Here is a 20,481-nt window from a genome sequence, read left to right on the forward strand (position 1 = left end):
TATTTTTCTAAAACTTGGCACGATCAGGTATGCTAAATACTTGAAAGCGGTCAGGTTAGGAGTTGAAATAATCGGCGGGTATGTATGAGGAGACGCATGAACGTGGAAGAGGCTAATAATTTTTGCAAGGGCAGGGTGGTGTGGCGTTCTATTATCTCTGCCTACCCCTATGGAGGAGCGGCGTGACGGTTAGTTGGTTCGTAAGTTATATTTTTTTCAAGTTAGTTCATTTTCTTCTAAATAATCTCGTACATATTATCAGTAGCTTGTCTAACTTACCCAGTATTCTGGTAATAATTTAAATATTCTTTTTCCGTTATTTTCATAACTGTACCTTATTTTCTTATCTTCCTCTCACATTTTTTCATTCTGTGTATTTTTTAAATGTATTCCATTTCTAAATCCAAAAATCTGTTGTTGATACTCTGAAGCAATAATTAGGTATCGATTTATATATGAGTAGACAGAATTTACGTAAAGTCTCGTAGTAATGTGTAACACTGTTTGCCTTCGAGTTATTTGATTTATTTGGAAGACCCGTGCATATTCTGTTACAATTATCGACTCTAGACAATTCAAACGCATTTATCAATTGACGGGCAGCAACAACTGGATTGAAAATAATTTTAATTTGTTTTAGCTGATAAAAACGTGTTCTTGTCATTTTGTTGAAATCAACAGCTAGTCGTATACAAAAAACAAGTATGTTTACGTTGTGTATACAAAATTTCAAGTGATGTGGAACATCCACAGCATATATGGGTGAAATGAATAAAACAAGTTTTTTTTACATAAAATAAAATAAGCTTTATTTCCACATTTCTTAACTAAATATTATACATGATCTTTCGGGAGATATTTCAAGCTTTTAATAATATTTTAATATGTTACTTAGTAAGTATGATTATATAAGAATTTATTAAAATAAATAAATGCAATTAGTTGATTAAGATATAAGCAGTCTGAAATGGGAGATCAGATATATTATTATATGATAAATGAATAAAATAACTCCACCACTGGAGGAAGCATGCTCGACCAAAAAAGTAAAAAAATCTGATAAATATTGAAATCAGTGGTGTAAGTAGAGAAGTTTTTATTAATAATATTTTAAAACTAGAGAAAAAAATACTTAAAAAAACTATGGCATAAATAAATATGAAAAACAACGTACTTTTTATGTCAAAAAGCTGACACTCCCATTAGAAATAAAAGATTTAAACTCTTATTTATTTATTGTGATATCTATAAATTGAATATTACCTTACAAATATGTTATTATCTGTCACGATTGGAATTATAGCAAAACTTTTCAAATGTTTTATACATTCATTCAAATTTATTTAAAATCTTCACAAACACACTGATCACCTGCGAAACAATTCCATTTTTTACCAACATTTTTCTTAAAATTAATAATGATTTATTCAATTTTATACTGATAAAAATATTTGACAATATTGTGTTTTAGTATTATAAAATATGGTAATACATTTCTTACACTAAACTCATGCATTTTTACAATTTACATATTTCAAATATTGTTATATTTATGTACACACACTTTTTCTTATTAAAAAGCATCTTTAAGGTAATAAAATATGTTATGAAATATACCATTACAAAATTTGGTGGTGTGATATATTTTTTTTCAATTAATTTAAAGTCTTATGACAAATATACAAACAACGAAATATATTAGTTTTTTTAAGCTTTGAAGTAGGAGAATACAAATGAATTTAAATATGTAACAGTTATAACATCACCGGTTTTCATTGAAGAATATTTTGAAGACATCTTCTCTTTAGTAGTTGTCATAAATTCAAGATAAATGTGACTATTCAAAATGCCGTTTAAAAATTCGTTATATTTTATAAAATAACAAAACATTTTTTAAAAAAAGTCTGATTTTTTTATTTCATTAGCAGATTTATGGAAAAATCTACATTAAATGTAAAATGATGTAAATCTTTCTTTTCTAAAACCGATAGAAATATTTATTAATAAAAAGATTATAGGTTATTTAAAATACGTTAATTAAAGTTATAATTTTTAATGAAAAATATATTGCCCAGATAATATTTTATATTAAATATTATTTTGGCAATTTATTTATGTAAACAGAGTGTTCTTTTACTCGGCTTTCTCATCCAAAGTCCGAAAGGGGTTATTTGAAAGACAGGGGGTATTTGGTATTCATAGAAAATATTGTATGTAATAATAATACGGAGCTTGATACAAACAACTTGCTGTGTGTACCATGTGTACAGATTGACTGCGTAAATTGTGGAGTAAATAATTGGAAGAATGGAATTCGTCATTGCTGTCACGCTTCCACACAGGTGTGGCGCGCAGTAGTTAGAGTGAATTAAATAAAAAGCGTCAGTTGGTCGAACGATCAACGTCATCGTGTATGACATTGGATCAGGTATCATGGATTTAACTGCAGATTCATTTCAACAATATTTAAGATCACACATTTTGAATACGGAAAATGGAGATGTATTCGTATCTTTTAATTTAGACATTACGATAAATGTTAATCAAAAAGATGATTGTGAAGTTATAAATTGAAACCTTTTTTATGGGAATTTCAAACCCTTCTCTTACATCCGGGAAGGTTAAACGTAATCACTAAATAAAATATGCATTTGAAATGAACATTTTCATACTTTAAGGGTATTTTGTATATTTTACTGATTTATTTGTGTTTAAAAAAAAGGTGCTCAGGTAACCTACATAAAAAAAAACAATTTTTATATATAATTATGTACAGATTACTCAGAATTAGGCCTTGGAAACATTCGCTCAAAGGATTTTTTTATATACAAGGTCCATAGATACTAAAAAACTTATTTATATACATATTTTATATAATGGGATATGCATGCGCATAATTTAATATTAATTTGCAAACAATTTATACGTAATAATAATAAAAATAGCTAGAATTTCGTTGGGGAAACCTTTCATAATCTTTCTAAATCTAGGCAAAGAGTATTTTAATTAATTGAGATCTATAATAATCAAATAATAAACATTAGCATTAAAAAGCAGTTGCAATATTAAAACGAAACAAAAAAGTTTTTAGGCACTTGAAGAATTTGATATCGTAACAAAATAACAAGTAACGTTAGAAAATAACATGGAAAATATTCTACCTTATGATTTATACATTATAATAATAGATAACAGCGGATGTTACGATCTTCTTTTTTAAAAGATCACTCAATATGAAGAAAAAAAGTAGCACAAATTTCTATATATGAAATGATATTCTTAAAGTACCTTCGTGATGCATGAAATTTATTACAATACCTTCAAAAAAAATTGCAAGTTTTAAATAGTGTAGCAAGGAAAATTAAAATTGTATAAAAATGTCATATATTAAAAATTATTAAAATTATATATTAAAAAGGGAAAAGTTATGTAACAATAATGGAACTTTAGAATCTAAAATGAGTTTTTAAGACCATAAAAAGGTTTATTTCAATATACATTGAAGGTATTCATACATCGTTCTATGAAAATGTGTAAATATTGTATGGACTTTTTAATAAAATTTGCCAAAAAAATTTATGAGACCTTTTTAAAAATACATATGAATAAAAAATTAACTTAATATACTTTTTGCAAAACCACAAACATTTCTGTTTGCTTAAAATAAGTCGAAGGGTAGTTACTGCTTAAAATTATTATTATCTTTCATTGATATCGAAATAGCAAATTGAGAAGACATTATGATATTTGTGTAAAAAATGAAGTTGAAAAAGTAAATAGTTTAAACAAAGCTAGTAAGATTTTTTCTAGATCTTATGCGGTATAAAGGATAGTGATCCAGCAAATAATATAATATTTATATTAATTTTTTGGTAGAATATTCTTGACGTGCTTTCTATCGTTCGAATGAATAAAACATACAATATTGCTTTGATAAAATCATATTCTTATCAATGTTACAAATAGCATAGTGATTTTTGTCGCATTCAAAAGTAAATGAATTTATTTTATTAGCCAAAGTATGATATTTAAGAATTAAATTTAGCAAAAAATAAACGAATGTTCGTAACTTTAAAGAAAAGCTCATACAATCAATAAATTTAAATTAATCTAGTGAATCTCTGAAACCGTTCAAATGTTGAAGACGCCAATACCATTTTATTTTTCAGTAGAATAAGTGACGTATGGCGCCAAGTGCTTGCATTACGTGCAACAAGAAGTAGGAGGCTCCGGTCTGTAATTAAAAAATAACAAACATTAATTTACACGTAAAAAGCTGTATCAGGTCTGAAAATAGAATCTGATTTTTAAAATTGGTTTTCAGTGATTTTAAATAATGTTTTAAATTACAAACAAATTTAACTCATTCATTCAAAGTATCAAGGCAGTATTATACTGACCATTGAATCCTTGAAGGTACATAAAAGTTATCAGATTATATTTAGTGAGTAAAAGAGTGGAAACTAAGGTCATTAGGATTCGATGCCATTCATAAAGCGCCATTAAAGATAAAGTTGAAATATTTTATTTATAAATAAATTGAGAATAATATTTTTACCTGCAATTGGAGACAATCATGCCTGGTTCATTGATAATTGCTGAGAAGAGTTTCGATTTCATCTTCCTTCGTTCTTTATTCCTTGAAATAATAACCTGGTGACCCAACTTTTCTACTAAATTTTCTGAAAAAAATAAATTGATCATTTGTAACATTTTAAAAGCATTAAAACAGTGATAATAATAAACATTTCAAGGAAAGCTTTTTATTCGTATTTTTTTTTAAATATTTCTAGTTTTAATGAATCTGAAATAGTTATGTGAGAAGCTGTCGATCATGTCAACGAAAATATCTGAAAAATGGACTTTACTCAAGTACTAATTATGGTTAGTTTAATTTTTCGTTTCGTAATTTTGATGGCTAATTTATTGTCATATTTGCTGTAAACAAAGATTATCTGTAAAATGAGTAGACTTAATTTTAAAATTGTATATTAGTGATACATGAAACATGGTGAAAAAAGAAGCAATTCACCATTCTATCCATGATTGACAACCATACTACTAAAATTTTATAACTTGTATATATATGCTTAAATTGACACGTTCTTTCATACTATATGTGGGTTATAGGCACCAATTGTGGAGTTTTTAATTAAACAGAGACTCTTTTGAAATACATGTTGGAGACTTCACGAAATATGTAACTTACCAGAAGAATTTTGAACAAAGATTTGGATGAACTATAATTGTTTCTAGTATGTACCTATTCGAAGGAATAATTATATTTGTGTGTTCTTATTTACATCAATGCAATTATCTAGCTTCATTAAGGTTAGCGCCTATATTAGGCGATTAAATCTTTAGTATATTGATGAAAGAAGTTTAAAAACGTTATTCTCTCTTCCATGTAATTATTTTCAATTTACGATAGCATCCGAACACTTCCGAGCTTCGAGAACACGAAAAACATCCGATCGTAATAAATTCACCCCATTCAAATTAACTTTGAAACATTGAAGGAGTAATTGAGTTCCTACACTATGCAAATACAAAGGGTATTAATTTTTTTCCATTTTTGATACAGCGCGTTGCATGTCAGGGAATTGTAAAGCCTTCCCATGTGGTAGCTCGTGGCCTTAATAATTACCACCCTATTTCTAACGAACTCCTCGAGATAGATGGCTCTGATTAACCAAAACTTCTTTTTTTGTTATTATCTGATGCGGCTAATAGCCTTCGAAAGTATTTTTGCAGACATTTTCGACCAGCCACCGGATTTTCATGTTCTGACACAATGATCACTATCAAATTTGATTATCCAAAACTTCTTTCGGGGTGGTTTAATTATGCCAACATGCGAAATAGAAATTCGTTTATATCAACGTTTTAATACCAAACCTTGATACTTACGAATATACTCTACTACTGACATTTTAAGGCATTATTTTATGTGTTGGTGAAGGATTTTCTGACAGTATTCAAAAGACAACTGAAAAAAATGTCTAAATGCTTGTTCACAAATCTGGATTTTCTCCAATTAGGAATTTTTATTTTTTTATTTTTACATCACAATAAAGCAGATAAAGAACGTGGAAGTCAGCTCAACATATATGAAAAAGAATATGAAAGTCTGAGTAGATGGGTAGACGTTCGACTGTGAAACTGGCATCGTGGGTTCGATTCCCGCCAATTGCGAAGTGAACTCAAGAAATATTTGTTTCAAATTGGTCTGGGTGTTTTAGATGTATTTTTCCCTATCACCTTCCCTCTTCATACCATCCTACCCACAGCCAAGCCTCTTAAATAGAGACTTTGAGGGTTGTTCCCTGAAACAAACTATTTAAATTTAACCTGTATATGAAAACAAATGTACTTTTTGAAACTTGTCATATAAAATGAAAATGAACTCATTAAATGCTATTACTCAAAGAATTATATATTTTTTTAATCAACAAGTTTTTTTTAAATTAATGTCTAATCAAGAAATAATATTTTATCACATATGCTATCAGATGTGAGTTTTTCTTTTTAATTTGCAGAAGATACTTCGTTGTAATAGATAAAATGCCATTTTTTACTCTTGCACTTCTGAAAGTATGTTTTACGATCCGAAAGTTTTTCTTTGAGTAATTGAAAAAAAAACCTCTCTTGGGGATTTTTAATTAGTAATATAGCGAGAGAGCTTTTACGAACTAAAATTAAATTAATGAAGAATGGCGTATGAACCTCCTACATTTCTTGGAAAAATACGAAAATGGATTTTTTTCTCTGTGTTTTGCCTGTTTTTATAATGGCTCAGTAAAATTCGTTTCATTTTGTGCGACGTTTTCGAACAAACACATTCTAATTAAGGCAAAAACATTCTTTGTTTAGAACGTGTGAATTTACGTTGCTTTTTGGCTTAATTAAAACGAAACATTTGTATTTATATATATATATATATATATATATATATATATATATATATATATATATATATATATATATATATATATATATATATATATATATATATATATATATATATATATATATATATATATATATATATATATATATAAATATATATATATATATTTATATATATATATATATATATATATATATATATATATATATATATATATATATATATATATATATATATATATATATATATATATATATATATATATATATATATATATTTATATATATATATATATATATATATATATATTTATATATATATATATATATATATATATATATATATATATATATATATATATATATATATATATATATATATATATATATATATATATATATATATATATATATATATATATATATATATATATATATATATATATATATATATATATATATATATATATATATATATATATATATATATATATATATATATATATATATATATATATATATATATATATATATATATATATATATATATATATATATATATATATATATATATATATATATATATATATATATATATATATATATATATATATATATATATATATATATATATATATATATATATATATATATAAATATATATATATATACATATATATAAATATATATATATATATATATATATATATAAATATACATATTTATATATTTATGTACCTGTATTGGCTCGAAAAGCTTATATTTATTGAGGCTTTTAGCTACACCGTTTTCTGTTTTAATTTTTGAAATTCAACAAAGACACGATTTTTTCCATTTAAGAGTACTCGTAAGTCATTCAAATCACAGGAGTAGCCGGGTTTATATGCTAGTAAAATATAATTCAAACTGTGAGTCGAGCTTTTGAATTTCTATTTGAAGTTCACATCCTAAGTCCTTGAAGTGTACATAATACTGATCCTCGCTTTGCATATATTGCTGTGAAATCTTTGAGCGTCTTTATCGCGTTTTTAAATCACGTTTTTTTTCATGAAAAATTTTTTTATGTAAGCTAAATAATAAATTATATCTTGTTATACTATGAATACAATAATTATTAATATTTAACTTACATGTTTTGAAACGCGTGTCATAGTAGATTTTAAGAAATAGTGGTATTTACTATGTAAAACATTAATTTGAAATGGAATGTTTTGTTTTGCGTAATTTAATATGACATATTTTATTCTAATATTTTTCTTCTTATAATCCTTTCCTGCATTAATTGTTTAATTTACAATGGTAATATGCACCATATATGCCTCGAAAACAAGCAGTTTAACCTTGAACGTTAAATTTACAAAGGAAAAGTAATCTGTCCCACACTTCAGATCTATCTAGGAAGATATCAAATAAAGGAATGAAAAATATAATACTTTTACATTGACTAAACCCCCCAAATTTATTTTAACATATTATTTTGACACCACATGTGATTGAATCCGAGATTTCTTACGTTATAGCCATACTTTATCACTGTTACATTATGAAGGTAGACAAAATGCATAATCATCTGATATTTTAAGCAGAAGTAGCAGATTTTTTTTTCTTATTTAATCGATGATCTAAGTTATTAACATAGTACCTACTTCCACAATGCAAATTTCTTTGCATCTTCGGTGCAGTCACAGGTAAAAACTTACGTATAAAATAGTTTGTAAATAAGTGTATAGGTTATTCAATACGATACTTTCCTCACAGTATGGGGTTGTTATAAAAAACATTTTAAATTGGAAATGTTACTTTTATGTTTTTTAAACTTAATTTTTTTCATTTTATTAACTTTATGTTATACTATAACAAACAATATTTTATTTAAAAATTAATTTTTTAAAAACTATATTTAAAAAACTGAGCGGGCTGTAAAAGCTCGCAGAAGCTTAGTTGTGATCGCTTGAGTTACTTTTCGGACGGAACTTGTAGGAACGAGCTTGGAAAGCGAAAACTGGCGGAGGCAATTAAAATTCAAATGAATTTTTAGACTAATTATTTCCAAAGAACCATCCTTTGTTATAAATGTACTGCAAATTACAATAAGCAAGGTTTTTTTAAAACAGCAAAAGAAAAACCAATCATTTGTAACTGGAGGTATTAAAATAAAATGAATATTCAATTTGTTTTAAAATGTCATTACCATTAAAAAATACTTTTAGTCATTGATATTTTTTATCTTGTTTTAGTATATTTTTAGGGAAAATAAACAAAATGAACATTACTTTTATAGTTTCTAATCCTAATATATATTAAATTTTTTAGCTTAAAAGAAAGTCACCTTGAAATTTAATTTTAGTTTAAGTTAATTGTTTTTTCTTTTATTTATTGACTTTTCATTGCTTTGATTATACTGTTCTTCTCATAGAAACCAAAGAGTCTCACATACTCAAGCTTTGGAAAAAAGATTAAATCAAAAATTAATAAATTTTGTCCGAGCATCGACCGGATTTTGTCGCTTCTAACGGCATCAGACTCTCGCGGCCCTAATTCCTATATGCAATATTATTCATGAATTAAGGAGCAACGAAATAAGTTATTTATATCAAAAGGCAATTTAAATTATCTTTCTATTAATCCGCGTTACTCATGATAAATTCGACTTTATAAAAAAAATATAAAAAAAACAACTAGATGGCTGTGTCTGCGATTATTTTGTTTGACCAGCAACCGGTTATTTTCAAAACCGATCACTAGACTAGTGAATTCGCTCTTTTTCTTTATTTAAGACTAAATGTCATTTTTTATAAACCTTTGTTTAAATTGCATGTCCTTTGATGCACATTGTTCATTGTACAACCTACCTTCGGGTTATTTTCAGGCATATTTTTTTATACAAGCAAAAAAATCACAACGTTTGTTGTCACAAAATATTGTCAGGTATATGAAACCTGACAAAAATTTGTCATTGTATCCGGTACGCATTAAAGATTTTCGGAACAGATATCTTTTCTCATGCGCGTAGGTCATACGGGTAAGCGCTAAATGGTGAAGAAAAACCACGCGTATCACGTACGTTCGTATGTGTAGGGGTAAAAAAAAATAGTGTATTTGTCATGAGATTTAGATGTATTAAAAAAATAATGTATTAATCTTTTCCAATATAAGAAAAATACGTCATTCATAATTTTTAATGAAAATTCATTAAATTACATTTTTAAGTCAATAATTATTTTTAATCGCAACATTATCAATAAAAACGTGGTTATATTAAATTTTATGTGAAAAAATAATGTTATCTCATAAAAAAGCAGCTTTGACTTTAAATACTATTCTAATGATTTTTCGTGAAAAACTAACAAGAACGCGAAAAAACTAGGAGGCGACAATTAGTATTGAACTAACTAAGTCTCGGAATAATAATGGGCGTGAAACACACCCCTAGATCTCCATCCCAGAGCCCAGAGGGATGCTAATAGCCCCGGAGGGAGGCGAACCCCCGACACTGAAACTTGATTTACCGTCCGACTCTTTAATAAAGTGTAAGCGTACTTTTTTACTTGGTGAAATTATAACAAAGTACTTCACACACAAAGAAAGACAGTGAATTTATTTACCTTAACGTAATTTACGTTTATACCACATGATTCTGAGTTATTCCGAGGAGCTTTTTGTTAAAAATACTTGAAAATCCTTTGATCCTAAACCTTTTTATGGATTATTTGTTCTAAATTTGAAGAGGGTTGTTTTATTAAGTGAATATGAATATATTGGTTTACGTTTATTTTTTCTTAAGGAATATTTTTTTAATACTTTGACAGGTATTCATGACAGCTTTTTATAAGAAATAACAACATTGGTAAATTTACATACAGCCTATAAAAATAAAATATTGAATGAATACTATTTTTTGGTGAATTTATTATGGAATTACTTTGATGTTTTATATTTGAGTTTTTATTTAAATTTTATATACTGACTACTTTTATTTCTTAAAATGTATCGTGACTCATATTTTAATAAATTTAACATTTTATCATTATACAATACAGTGTTTGATAAAGATGCTAAATGCATCGAAAAACGTATCACGATAGATTTAAGGAAATAGTAACAAAGTAAAATTCAATTAAATATTTGCATATTTATATATTTTATACATTGTTTTGGCATTCACTTTGTGGTAAAACATAATAAAATTGTAAATAAGAACGACTTTTTTACTTTCCCTCCCCTCTTTACAGATAATTATGTATTTTTACATATATTAAAGTTTATATTCAGACCTGAAGATGGTAGCATCTGTAAGTTTTGAAACTAGTCATTAAAGTAAATATAGCTCAAGTAGTTAAAAATGAGTGTTCTCATATACAATTTTTAATTATATAAAAAAAAATAAGTCAATTTCTCTTTATATAATTTTAAAACTATGAAAAAACGTGAGTTTTATTAACCATTCCGTGTTTGGATCTTTCACTTAGCTCCCACTATAAACAGCACAGCATCTGATTCCAATAAGGAACTTATCTCAATTAAGGGAGCTTTTGTGAGCATTAGCTTGGAAAAGTTTACACTGAGATTGGTGTAAGACCAACAAAACCAGAATGAGGTATTACGTTAACAGCGACAACCTACGCCTCATTTTCAATATGCAGCGTGAATTGTTTACAATGAAACATGAAAATAAAATAAATATGTAAGCGAATAAAAATTCACCGATTTTGATTACGAGAGTAATGATTGTGTGTGTATGATATATGTGCCTGTGTGTGTGTGTATCATATTCTACCTTCAAGAAACCATACTTATAATATTATTATTTAAATTGTAAAAGATAAACACTTGTTTTCTGTTACTTGAGTTTATTTTATTATAACGACCAGTTTCGGATGCGGTGCTTCCATCTTCAGGAATAAATATAAACTTAAAAATAAATAATTATCAGTTCGGGTAAATTAGGGGTAGGGGGGGTAAGTCAGGGGGTGGACCCCTAAAGATAATTTTTTACTTTTTATTTAGACCTGTAGATGGAAGCGTAGCTTCCGAAACTTATATTCGTTATAATAAAATAATCTCAAGTGGTAAAATACAAGTGTTTTTCTTTTACAATTTCATCATGATTTACCACAAAGTGAATGCCGAAATAATAAATAAAATATTATTGAAATAGTTTTCATAAGGATAACAAACATTTTCAATGTACATACAATAACTTTAAACATAAAAAAAAACAATCAGAGGTTTTCGGAAATAGTGACAACATATTTTCATTCACGTAACAACATTCTTCTATATTGTTATATTGTGAAAAAGGTGGAAATGTACACGTACAACAATGGCTGCCAGGCTAGCCCGTTTGAAAACTATCTAGTAAAGTCCTGGTCATGTGAGAAACTTTTCTCATTGCCTTCGGATTGCCTGTATGTTACACGTGTATGTATGTATGTATGTATGTGATGTACTGTTTAAACGACCACCTTTTTCACATTATGTTTTCCTGGTAACAATTACGAAGAATTTAATTAAAATAGTAAAACCGATGTTTTCTTTCATTTTTATATTAATTTTATGGTGAAAGTAAATTTCTTTTACTTTTTTTAAGGGAAATATTTGCGTTTTTAAGAAAAATATTTCAATTTTATGCCATTTTCATGATTCAGTTGTCTCGAACAGCACTTGCTTTTTACCACTTGATTTAAACTATTAAGTTTATATTCATACCCGTGGATAGAAATATCTGTAGCTTCCAAAACTAATCTTTAAAAATAAATATAATACTCAGTGGTAACAAACAAATGCTTTCATTTGCAATTAAATCATGAGTTACAAAGTGAATGCCGAATCAATAAATAAAATATTTGTTATTAAAACTGGCAGTGTCTACATATGGATGGAATTTTTTGCTCTCACATTAACCCTTATTAACATCGTATATTAGGGTACTTATTTGTATTGTCTGATAGTTGTTATTATTATAATATGTGATATTAATAATACGTTTTTTTATGAATTTTGTCGGTATTTATTTCCTAACCTAAAGGTGAATTTTTGTCGTTTGAAAAGCATTAAAAAAGTCTAATTTAGCATACTCGCGTACTTGCACGTATGAAATAACAAGGCGATTGGCTATAAAATTTAAAACTTTTTACATTTTGTTCTGCTCGGAATTGCTCTTTGGATGGTGCCCATTTACAAATATTGTCGCTCCGGAATTGATGACGTAAATTTTATTGTGGAAACTGCCAAAGTTTGCCATCTTCCCGGCAAAACGGGATAGGAAGACATATGTAACGGAATTACCTTATTCCGAAACAAAGTAATCGAATGGCGCTAAATTTTCGGACCAATAAAATGCGCTCGACTGTTACGAATTTTACGCTTTCAATATTCTTTATATCCGCTCTTATCTTCATAAATATAAGCATTTTTTATATACTCGTAACATTTAACTTTTTTCGAAATATCAAGTAGGTATTATAATTTTTCAATCCTATATTTTTATGGTAAAAAGAAAAAAAATCTTATTTTGCTGACATATATGTATTTTTAAAATATTGAGTTTGAAAATTCTTATATTCTGTGAAATCAAAACAAAATTTTTCATGACGCTGCTTCCACGCTGGGGTAGGCAGAAGGAATAGAACGCCACACCACTCTTCGCTTTTTTCACATTCATGCATATCCTCTTACATACTCGCCAATTATTCCAACTCCTGATCTTACCAATTCTGGTTTTTAAAACGCTTAATCATGTCAAATTTTCCATGGTCTTTCTCTGCATTTATTTCCAAGTACATTTGCATGGCAATACTTCGAATCACATGCAAAATTATCTCAACACGTTTTTCTGTTTTGTCAATAATGCTTAGCTCAACCCTGCATTATTTCCTTTTTTCACCATTCGAACATCTATCATAAATCGTTTTGTCTCACATTCGTCTATGAGATCGTTTTTTTGACTGCTTTCATTCTACTTTCACAAAAAAAGTTTTTTTATATGTTTTTGGATATAATAAAAATATCGTTTTATTAAATTTACAGCTTTTATATTAAACAAATTGACCGCATTTAAGTATTTGGAATACTTGATGATGCCAACTTTATTTGTTTTACTGCTATTTCTTCGCTCATTCGTTTCACGTGTGCAAACTATCTCAACGTAGCTTTCTTAGTTTTATCGATAATGTACATACAAATCATTTTCTCGTACATAGCCTTGCATTTTTTCCTTAATATAACTTTTCGACCATTCGGACATCTATCATGTACCGTTTTTTCACAAATTCATCTGAAAAACTGCATTATAACTGTATTTGTTTTTTTTTCAACCTCCACGCTTCGCAATCGTCTATGAGATTGAATTTCGACTGCATTTAGTCTTCTTTTATCCATCTTTATAGTGAACGTTATAAAGTTTTTAAAAAATCATGTAAACTGCTGTCTGGCACTTACCATATTTGGATTTCAGGTGCTTTGTCGAAGATTTTTTCAAAATTTTCAAAAGGTGTGGGTATTTTGCCGTCTTCAGTAGTCGTCTGTAGCGATCTTCGGCCTTTTGGACTCGCCATCTCTGCAAAAACAAAAATATTCATGCATATTTTATGTTTATATGTAAATAAAATAAAAACATTTATAAGTTTGTGAGAAATTTAAAAAAACCCTAAGTTTTCATCCGGTTGTTTGAAATTTTGACAAAACATTTCATTTATAGTGATAGGTAAAAACAAGTTTAATTTTTGAACACCTTTTCAAAAGGCAATGACAACCCTTTATGTTAAACGTAATAGCAACACACGCAATACTTTGCTCATGGTACAGAGCGTGATTCTTGACACTGTTGGAAATTAATATTTTAATTTGTAATGTTTCATATTTTTTTCATTTTCTCAATGGTAACAAATATTGTGAAATTCATGTGTGATTGCTCATAAACCTTGCTTTCAATTAAAAACATATTAATCCTCATTTTGGAATAACAAATGATTTAAATTTAAAAATAAAAGACGTAGAGACCAAGACTAGTTTCGAAAATAAAATGAAAATCTCATCATCCAATATAGTTTGAATTTTCAGCTGTTGAAGAGAACATCTGCAATTTTAAAAACTAGTCGTTTATATATTGATTAACTATATTCATTAATTTTATTAATGTTTATAGTTAAACATTAATTATAACATTAATTATATACATTGATAAAAACGGTCTAATTTGTGATTTTATTTAAAAAAAATATTATTTCAATTCTCATACATAATATTGCCAAAAAATATGTTTGTACTTACATTTAATACGCTTATTATTTCTCAGTTATTTTGAGATAATTACAAAAACACTACCATGTTTTATTAATCAGCTCTTGCAAATAAAATGCAAAATATCACGGCTATTAAATTTCTTCTCCATTCATAGCTCTAAAATTTACAGCTAACATCAAAACTGTGCATGTTTAAAGAGACAAAAATACCATTTATTGACATTTATGCCGTAAACGCGGTAATAAAAGTGTTATGACACCATTATGGAATTGAGCATCTATAAAACTGATAAATTTATTTTTACAGGGAAAATATCTTAGAGTGGAAAAAATACACGTAACGCATCTTAGTATCACAATTTTTACAAACTTTTCTCTCGAAATATTTCGAGTAGGTTCAAATATTTGTTCAGAGATTCTAGATTTTGATCAACTTGAAGAATCTTACACACAATTCATGAAGGTTTCTGCGAGTGTATATATATATATATATATATATATATATATATATATATATATATATATATATATATATATATATATATATATGTATATATAAATATATATATATATATACATATATCCAAAATGTCAGCCCTGCAAATGACTAGACTTTCATATTTTTCTATATTTATGTTGAAATATCAAAAAAAAAAAAATAATAAAAAGAGATAATCCAGATTTGTGAACAAGTATTGGGACACACTCAAAATGTTGGAAATAAATTATCACAGATATGTTTAGTTAGTTTTGCAGTTATAATTTTATCTAGTTCAGAATGAGTGTGTATTTTAATGATAAACCCTTTTCTTTATATTTTAAATGGGATCAAAAAGCAGGTGTGAAATTGGGATAATGTCAAAAATTTAATATTGAACCTCGAATTTGAAATTTACGGCAAACCTCGTGGGTTTCGAATAAAATAATAATTAATTTGCCTGTGTAAAATAAATGCAAAACTTTTAATTAAATATAAAATAATTTAGTGAAATTGAAGATGTTCCGGGAAAAGTTTTACATAAAACGCCTATTAAAATGTACAGGCGAACTTTCGCAAGTATAACCGCATAAATTTTTCAGTAGCTGAAAATACTGAATTTTGTTTACGATAAATTCCTCTTTCTGTCTGCGGCTAAGGATCCTAACGATGCAAGTTGTTATCTCGGGAATGGTATCTCTCAACTGGTTGAGGTACCAAGGGGCATAAGTAATTCAAGGGGCCAGCACGTGACTTCATCAAAACTACATTAGCCCTAAAGGCGTTGTGGAATAAATGAATGGGTTGGCCTACCTTTTGCGCCAACAGGGCCTATCAGATGAGTAGTTTTTATATAAAATTGTTTTTTTAACGAATAAGCCTACTTTTTATGATCAAATGGATATTTTTATTTTATTTTATTTAAACTTCATGTACAGAAAAGAAAAAAAGTACATTGGTGGGCTTATTGCTAAAAAGCAATGTTTTCCAAAATAAATTTATATAAATTAAAAGAAATTTAGAATTTTTCATAACAAAATACTTTCCTTTTTTTGATGAAATGAAATAAATTCAACTTATTTTAAAAATGAAAAGATTAATAATCTATTGATGTGAAATTATAGAAATGCATATAAGTATTTACAAGACAAACAAACTATTAGCTAGATATGAAAACATGTCTAAATAACTTCTTACAAAAGAAACCCATATTTTTGAAATAGGATTTATAAACATTTTTTTAAAAAAATAATTTAGGGATCCGGGATTTTCAATAAACGAACGATTGAATTTTGTTCCAGTATTTTTTTATTAGTTTCACTCGGTAAATAGTATTAATTATATATTTTTGACGTACGGTGTTCTAGTACACAACCATGATACACGATTTACCTACAAGGAAGGTTTGATAGTCCCAAGAATTAAAAATAAATATGGGAGTCGAACACTTCAATATATCGTTCCGAACATTTTTAATTTATTACCGACGCACAGTGGGGTATATTAGCGATCTGGGCGGCCAAAAGTCACTTTTAAAAACATTGTCGCAGGTGTATGAAAAATATATCATCATGAAATAGAGTATTTTGTTGATGACATGCAATAATTGTATCCCCCCCACGCACATCTCACGTGTCTAATGGTCAGTCGCAAAGTTGTTGTTATTGTGAGTGCACGTGTTTCTCTTTCGCTGTTCGTTTAGTACGCAAACATTTCAGTGATTATTATTATTTTTTTGTATTACACGTATACAATTTAATAATGGATTGTGATCAAGCAGGTAAGATAGTGTATTGTACATAGATTTAAGTTGCAATAGCTAACATATTTACTAAAAAAAAACTAATTTAAATAAGTGCCTTTAAATGGATTTTTCCCCATTTTTTTTTTAAATAAAGGATATTTAGTTGTGCTTCCGAGTGTTATCCGGCTATAATTTTGATTGTATCAAATAGCTTAGCTCTCTTTCTTTATATAAATAGAAAATTTTTTTGCAGAATTTTGCTCTTTTGCAAGAAATCGCTCTTTTAAGATGAGTCAGCACAATAATGAAAACTGAACTACGTACAGTTTTTTATCTTTAAATTGTTACATTTTTATTTTAGGACCAGTAGATGTTAGAATAATGACTAGAAAACAGTTATTTATTATCATGCAGCAACAAAATGCTAATAAAATTAATGAAAAATTAGAATGCTTGCAAAAGTACCTTTTACAATTAGATAATTTTTCTGACGAGTGTGCAATGAAAATTAAAAACGATTTTTCGCATTTCAAGTCTGAAATGAAACGAAGATAGACTAATGCACTCAGAAAGGAGGAAACTTTCTTGATAAAAAATGAAAATTGGCTTGACGGAACTTTTACAATTCCTTGGGTAATGAATCGATCAGGACGACCATCAAAGTCGTTTGGTGAATCAAGTCAGAGAAGCAAAAGAAGGAAAACTGAAGATTTGCGCAAACATATTGAATTAGATGTGCTCACCCATGCTACTCGGTCAAAGTTAGGAGAAAGCGGGATGAGAGATGCTTCTTTGGTGTTGAATGAAATTATCTGTACACCTAAGCGTGCTACCAAATATAAGAAAGCGTATTCTCGTTGCCAGCAAAAAAATACCCGGATAACGCAATGGACTTCATCACAGGATTTATCTACTTTTGTTGAAGCCGATCTTTCGAGAAGGCAATATGAAATAGTAAGGAGTTCTCATAAAAAATTATACCCGTGTTACAGTATCTTGAGTATTACCCTGCTAAGAAAGCTTACAGAGTAACTGAAACTTGTGCCGAAGTAAACCTACAGAGTTTAATGGATCACACTACCACGCGACTATTGACACATTTAGAAGAATGTTTACAAAATTTAAATAAAAAAGAAAGAGAAACATTAGTTTAAATGTGCAAGTGGGGTTGTGATGGAGCACAACAAGCTCAATATAAACAAACGTTTTTAAATGATGCAGACTCCGATGCAAACATATTTCAGAGTTCGTTTGTGCCCCTACAACTTATTTGTTCCTTGAATAATAAGGTTATTTGGCAAAACCCAATTCCTTCTTCACCACGTTATTGTCGTCTAATAAGAATACGATTTATAAAGGAAACAAAAAATAATAAATGAAGAAATCGCTTATATTAAAAGCGGAAGAAGAACTGTGTCCGGACGAGGAACCATGGCCATCTTTCTCGGACTAATATTTTTTAAATTATTTACTACGATTTGCATTTATTAAAAAAAAAAAAAAAAAAAATTCTGATAAGTAAAAAATATCTCCATATAATACAATGAATTAGTCAAAAGGCATATTTGGAATCGATTTAGAACGAAAAATAATATTGGCCGCCCAGATCGCCAATATACCCCACTGTGCGACGGCGGTAAGAGGTCAAAATAAAATATCGAACAAAGGCAAAATAAAACATTGGGTAAATGATCAAGAGCTTATTCTATGAAAATTGGAAAATAGTTTGTATCTTTCAAAAAATCTCTCTTTTTTATTTGTATATTACATTAAAACAGATAAAAATAACAAAAAACGTATGAAAAAAGAACTCCACCGACGAGACACACAAAGTGGCTTGGTGGGTCTCTGAAAAAAATCTATTCTAAATATTATTGTTCTTTTAAATAAAGGTAAACAAATTATGTAAATATATTTAAAAAATAAAAATTTTAAATTGTTAAGTGCATCTGAAGTGTTTTTAAGGAAAATAAGAATTTACCAAGTAAAATTTAAATTAAAAATGGATAAATACTAACCACAAAGTGAGTGCCAAAAGATTAATGATGAATATGATAATTTGTTCTTAAAAAGTATTTGAAATAATAAAACTTAAAACACTCTCCTTTTCATTCATCGTTCACATTGTATAATACCACTTTTATAAACACTAATTCAAAACTATTGGTTTTGGAATAATCATTCCATCATTAAGTCATTTAAATACAATTATTACAATTTGACATTTGTACAAAAATAAAAATTTTGAAAGATAGAAATGAATCACAATGAGAATTTACAACATTTTGAGTGTGTCCAAATACTTGTTCACAAAATCTGGATTATCTCCAATTACATATTCTTCTTCATCTTTGATGAGATGTCAAAAAATAATATGAAAATAACTCCTGTAATTGGAGATAATCCAGATTTTGTGAACAAGTATTTGGACACACTCAAAATGTTGTAAATAAATTATCTGGTCAAATTATAAGCTTAATAATAAAAATGAAAATGGTATTTTCTGGCGTTTCTCATGTGTGTGATTATAATCCAGGATTCGGATCTCACATACTAATATAAGAGTTTCTGCTTAGTAAAAAGCTTCTTTACATCTCACCAATAGATGTCTCTAGTGAAGTTCTAGTGATTCATGAACAAGGTTTCTAAATTGGTTCATATATATAGAACTTCCAAGAATTTGAGTAGTGTGGTTGTCAATAATGGGTAGAATTGGTGAATGTTACACGTGTGTAAAGTGATCACTTAAACCAGCCTATGACGGTCGTAAGCCCCGTAAATGCCCAGACTTCCATATTCTTCTTCATCTTTGATGAGATGTCAAAAAATAATAACACAATGAGAATATTTAAAAAATAATACAGGCCGTAATTTTAATAAACTTAACGGGTGTAGAAATTCCACATGTAAATAAAACTGGCTTTTCTTTAGATAATGTTGAAGAATTAGAAACAATTAGAGGAATCAATAAACTCATCATAAATAACGAACTTAATTTAACTTCCACTTATAAATATAAAATATTCCCATTGTAATTAATTTATCTTCTTTCTCTCTTTCAATTTTTTTATATTTTTGTGCAAATGTCAAATCATAATAATTTCATT

General features: G+C 27.6%; 1 protein-coding gene across 1 annotated transcript in view; it reads right to left on the minus strand.

The window, feature by feature from the left end:
• Nucleotides 1–2,017: 2,017 nt before the first annotated feature.
• The window catches only part of LOC148308541 (protein O-mannosyl-transferase Tmtc2-like), a 231,955-nt gene continuing 213,491 nt past the window's right edge, over nt 2,018–20,481 (minus strand). Inside the window, exons 9-11 of the mRNA XM_088261583.1 lie at nt 14,350–14,467; nt 4,559–4,682; nt 2,018–4,234 (exon numbers count right to left, since the gene is read on the minus strand). Coding sequence (XP_088117709.1) covers nt 4,204–4,234; nt 4,559–4,682; nt 14,350–14,467 — 273 coding nt within the window. The 3' untranslated portion in view covers nt 2,018–4,203. The remainder of the gene's footprint in view (nt 4,235–4,558; nt 4,683–14,349; nt 14,468–20,481) is intronic.

This window comes from Brachycentrus maculatus, unplaced genomic scaffold (genome assembly GCF_059751285.1).
Source record: "Brachycentrus maculatus isolate JH-2025_06_01 unplaced genomic scaffold, ASM5975128v1 h1tg000158l, whole genome shotgun sequence".
In the NCBI taxonomy this organism is placed as follows: Eukaryota; Metazoa; Arthropoda; class Insecta; order Trichoptera; family Brachycentridae; genus Brachycentrus; species Brachycentrus maculatus.